This window comes from Octodon degus, unplaced genomic scaffold (genome assembly GCF_000260255.1).
Source record: "Octodon degus isolate 3935 unplaced genomic scaffold, OctDeg1.0 scaffold00147, whole genome shotgun sequence".
Taxonomy (NCBI): Eukaryota; Metazoa; Chordata; class Mammalia; order Rodentia; family Octodontidae; genus Octodon; species Octodon degus.
In genome coordinates, this window is record NW_004524723.1 from 1,578,504 (window position 1) to 1,584,134 (window position 5,631).

At 43.8% G+C, this 5,631-nt stretch overlaps 1 protein-coding gene across 1 annotated transcript in view; it reads right to left on the reverse strand.

Annotated features, from left to right (window-relative positions):
• Positions 1-501: 501 nt before the first annotated feature.
• Scn10a (sodium voltage-gated channel alpha subunit 10) overlaps positions 502-5,631 on the reverse strand; it is a 90,210-nt gene continuing 85,080 nt past the window's right edge. The window contains exons 26-27 of the mRNA XM_004642215.1: positions 4,633-4,903; positions 502-1,718 (exon numbers count right to left, since the gene is read on the reverse strand). Coding sequence (XP_004642272.1) covers positions 502-1,718; positions 4,633-4,903 — 1,488 coding nt within the window. The remainder of the gene's footprint in view (positions 1,719-4,632; positions 4,904-5,631) is intronic.

Here is a 5,631-nt window from a genome sequence, read left to right on the forward strand (position 1 = left end):
GGTGCTTTGTGACAGAGGACACAGGTTTTACCTTGGGCTGGAGAAGTTGTCCAGCCACTCTCAGCATGCAGTCATGCAAAATCCTAAATAACATCACTGCCCTCTTTCTGTGTGGTGTCAAACAGTTCCACCTTATGCTTTCATAAGTGTTCTTGCCACATATCTTTGGAAGTTCTGGTCCTGAGAATTTTTCTTGGCAAATAAAATCTCTGTTCACAATCAAAATAAATAGATGTGACAGTCTCTGGAAAGTAAGAGAACTCAGTATCTGCTATTCAGATTCAGAAGAGAAGTCAAATGGACATATTCTCGGCTTGTGAATCCCACTTACATGAGGGTCTTTTCAAAAGCGGGCACCAACTACATAATCTGCCCAGTTCTGGCATTAAGGCCAGTGGCATGCATTGATGAGCTTGTAGTTGGGTTTCATCTGTAGTGAGAAACAGCTATCCCAGCAGAACCAGACACAGCAGAACTGGACACATCCGTGCTGGCGCATCCTCACTGGGCTCCAGGGCCAGTCACCTCCTTACTCGTGGCTTCATCTTCATTTTCGATTGAGCTGGATGTACTCATGTTGATTCTATCAGTAAGGCCTCTAGTGACACTGTCATAGGATGGTGGGAAAGATGTGGCAGATGCAGATTGAGATTTATCTGGGAGCACATAATTTTCATTTGCCATAAATGCAATGAAACTTTCACCTGGGAGTGACTCAGCCTCCTCCTCAGCCCTGGGCATACCAGAGGAGCTGGAGAGTGCTGAGGAGCGATGCTGCATGTAGCTCCGGTAGGCCTTTTGAATGACAGTGGCTGAGATATCTTCTTGCTTCCATCGGAGGGTGGTTGCTATTGGCTCATAGGATGCCTTCGAAAGATTAGTTGCCATAAACTTCTCTTCCATATTTGCCTTCAGAGTGTCCAACTCCCCAGATTCTCCCAGCACATTCTTGGTGAAAGCAAAAAGGATGTCCAGGCAGTGGATTTTATCTCCAGGGACCAAGGGCAGGTCCATCTGGATTAATATATTCTGATTTGGTTTTGGGATTCGCAGAGGGCCAGAGAGTGTGTCTGCAAAGTCTGAGAGGGCAGAAAATGTAATGAACTGGGTGGCCTCTGGGTCGAACTTCTCCCAGGTCTCGTAGAACATGTCAAAGTCATCCTCACTCAGGGGCTCAGTGCTCTCTTCTGTGGCGGCATTGAAATTCTCCAGAATCACTGCAATGTACATGTTGACCACGATGAGGAAGGAGATGATGATGTAGGTGGTGAAGAAGAGGATGCCCACAGCTGGGCTCCCACAGTTGCCCCGGGAGCCATTGCTGTTGGGCAGATTGGGGTCACAGTAGGGGGGCCCTGTGTTGAGGATGGGGCTGAGCAGGGCATCCCAGCCGGCTGAGGTGGTGATCTGGAAGAGGCACAGCATGCTGTTGGCAAAGGTCTTGAAGTTGAACATGTCATCAATACCAGCTTCCTCCTTCACATTGGGAAAGCTTGACATGCCAAAGACAGAGTAGATGAACATGACGAGGAAGAGCAGCAACCCGATGTTGAAGAGGGCAGGCAGGGACATCATGAGAGCAAAGAGCAGCGTGCGGATCCCTTTGGCTGCCCGGATCAGTCTGAGTATGCGGCCAATTCGGGCCAGGCGGATGACTCGGAAGAGCGTTGGGGAGAAGTAACTTTCAAATGATACAAGAATTGCTGAAAACACCAAACCTTTAAAAGAAGGGAGAAATGGTCTAATTAGTATCTCCAACCATATTCTGCAGCAAGCCCTGGCTGTGAGCATGTCTTTATTCTGTTGGTATGGATGTCCCCTTGGGCATTCATTATCAAGGACTCTGAGCCCTATAAGTCTGGTCCGGTGGTGAGCACAAGGTGTCACTCAGCAAATGTCAATTGCATCAATCTTTCTTCTCCAGTTAGTCTTACCCTTCCCACTATGTGCTTCTTTTTCCCTCTATCTACTTATTATTGAGTCTTCATAGCCAGCACTTTTTTATATCTCGTTCAGCCGGGTTCCACAATACTTTATGTCCAGTATGACACAGAGCATGATTTTTCCTGAGATCGTAGCCTTTGGTAATGCTTATTTTTCCTTCTTGTGGCCTGGGAAGGCCAGGAACCCCTGTGATTCATCTCCCTATCTCCTACTGTGCAGATTGACTCAGATCCTGGCACGTGGTCTCACAAATAATTATACAGAGCTTGGTATTAATTATAAGGAGGCCTAGGAGTTGGGCAACTTGCTGATAGCTAAAGCTGAATGGCTTTGAGTGGCCAGCTGTCAGCATAATGGCTTTAATTTGTTTCTTTCATTTCCAGCTGTGTTTTAACCCTATGTTACTGCCTGGAGATGGGTTTTTTAAGGGTCAGTTACTACCTTCAACCCTAACATGTAGAAGGTTGGAAAGATGAAGAATGTATCTGTTCCTGCATATGAGATTTAACATGAAACTCAGGCTTATGGACCTGTGGAGACTAATTTTGACCAAAGGCATCTGCCAAGGATTAGGCAAAGCCTTTGGGGGAAAAGGCGCTGGATAGATGTAGTGGTATGAAGCTCTTGCTCTTTGGCCCTGTTCCCCTATTTGCCCTTGGCCATATGCACATAGGCATATGTCACATGCATATGTCATATGCTGCTACACTGTGTTGGAAGAAGGAAGGGGATGGGAGGGCTTGGAAAATTATTATGATTTTGGATTATAAAATATTTGTGAGAACACTTAAAATTCAATTTAACTTCAACATTTTCTCATAATATGAGTGCATTATATATCTATACACTACTAAAATTTTCTGCCAGACAACTGGTCTACATGTTAATTTTAGTGCTCTCAAGACACACTTTTCAGGGGAGAATGAATTCTCATATTTGTAACAATTTGGTACTCCATTGCTTTTCTAGTGGGAAGGAGAAAGCCAAGAAGGAAGAGAGGGAAGAAAGACCAACAGTTGAGTTCTGCTTATTTACCAGCTGTTTCTATGAGGGATCTCTGCCCAGTGCATCATGCTCTGGGGCCATCACAGGTGTCCTCACCATACTCTGGTTAGATTTTATTTCTATGCTATTGTTATGGAAAGTTATACAAGTAAGCTCCTTCTTCTAATGCAAAATCAAAATGTCCTTTGGAATCTCTCATTATGGGAAGCCATCAAAACAAAGTAAAAGCAAGCAAGCAGCCAACAACAAAAACTCCCATTTTGCTAAGGAGAACAAGTCTAAGAGGATCGATTAGGAATCCTTAGCAAGCAGTAACTGACTGACTAACAAAACAGGGTGGTTAAAAAAAGCTTGTGACAGTGACAGATCTGTGTATGGCACTGATTATGGTGTGGTTTCATGGGTGTATGGTTATATCCCAAATCATCCAGGGGTATACCTTAAATATATACAGCTTTGTATAGAACAGTTTTACCTCAGTAAAGTGGTTCTTAAAAAAACACAGTAGCAATAGAAAAAAGAGCCAAAACAAAAGCAAATTTAAACTTTGCAAACAAATAAACACAAGTCAAAGCTAAGTTTTAGCACTAGGGTGAGAAGATTGATTAGATGTTGCCAAGCAATATTTAGATGCTGTTACTTCTTGATAGTGTATCAATGGGAAATTAAATATATAGCTATACTCTGGCACAAAAAGTAAACAGGTCTCAGGATATAATGGATCAAGACACATTTATAATGTAAAAACCAACCTGGTGAGTTGGGATTTAGCTTTTATAGGGCCAAACTTCAGCTATATCATACTAAGTCCAGGGATGGGCTTATGATGTTGGAAAAGCAACTAGTTCAATGGAAGAACTTAGCCTGGTTTAAAATCATCCCTGCCCTGGACAAACTGTGTGATTGTACCTAATCATTTTAATCTCTGAGACTCAACTATAAGTGTATAAAACTGGGGGCCATAACACCTCTTTTGTGGGGCTGCTGTGAAGGTTCATGAATGCCAGCCTAGTGCTCAGAACTCAGTCAGTACTCAGTCAAATGGTTCTGAACATCCTTTCACCCCAAATACCAGATATTTCATCAACAACCCCCTGAGTGGGACTTCATGACATCGTTCTCTTACCATTGATCCTGACTTTTTAAAATCACATGTTCATATTTCCTTAAGAGGGCAGTTACAAGAGATTTAATTCCAGACCCTAAATATAAGAATCTCCTTTGAAGGATCTACTCCCAGACTTTCCTCATTCTGTTGGCAACTCGAGTATCTTCTATCCCAGAAGATATTTGATGAGTCACTTCACATCACATCCTACCCTCTCGCTCCTTGAAAGCCACAATGCTAAGGGCCATTGGACATACTATATGATCTGCAGTTGTCGGTTCTCAGGAGGAGTAACTGCTCCCCATCTGCCTCCAAGGTTACAGCAATGAGCTGTCACTTGGCGGTGACTGAAAACACTTCCTAGCATCATGGAGAAGACCAGTGAGACCTCTTCACTTAACCAAGAGAACAAATAGGAGGCATGTTAAGTCTGCTGATCCTAGAAGGCTGCACATACTAAGCTTTTCCTAACATAACATTTTTTTAAAGTATGTTGTTTGTTCCTTGGTTTTAAAAAAGCAGCCCAGACAACTCCAAGTGGAGGATGGGCTTCCCTACCGCATGGCCATACTTACTCCCAATGGAGAGGAGCACCACAATGAGGTCGAACACGTTCCAGCCATTAGTGAAGTAGTACTGCCTTAGAGCTAACATCTTCATTACGCACTCTCCAGTGAAGACAGCCACAAAGAACTGGTTGATTTTGCCTAGAATGATTGTCTTTTCCATAGTCTGGCTGTCTGTCTCCACCATCATAGTGATCATGTTGAGGCAAATGAGGACCATGATGCTGACGTCAAAAGCTTGCCTGGTCACAATGTCAAAGATGAAGCCCTGGTACTTGTTCTGAGAAAACAGGAGGTGGTAGGATCAGGGCCTTTGGGCCAACATAAAAAGAGAAAATAAAACTAGTTGGAAGGCTGAGTTCTCTATATATGAGTCTTAAAAGTCCTTTTCTCTTCTCTCTCTCTCTCACATCTAGATAGAAGCCACATCTGTTTTTTCAGTTCTTCCAAGATCTCACTCTTTTATCTCATTGTCCTATTCTAGTCATCACTACCCTTCTCAGTCCCATGAAATCACCAAGTCCTCCCTTTACCTTGGCACATGTGCCTTCCATTTGCAGTGCTGTTTGGTAGGTGACCTTGCTAGGCTATCTAAATTCCAGTAGTCTTTAGCTCCCTCTCTCTTAAGCTTTACTCATCCAGAGAGTTTCTCTCAATCGTATTACACTGTGTTGCTCGGGCCCTCTGGCTCTCATGGCCTTCATGGTCCGTCTGGACCATCTTGAGTTCTAGCACTTTCTGTGTGCTCCTCTTCTCTACTGGACAATGAATACCTTGAGGGGGAGGGCAGGTTTATTCAACTTTGTGCTCCTGTAATAATCTACATATAGCAAGAGGTCAGGAACTGCTTGTAAAATTATTTATTTAAATTATTTTGGTGAGGGGCTGGAGAGATGGCTCAGTGGTCTGAAGCACCTACTTAGAACAAGCTTAGCAAAAGCATCAGGGACCACGGTTCAATCCCCCAGCACCACATGCCAGCCAGCCCTGCCCCCTGGTGGGCTGAGC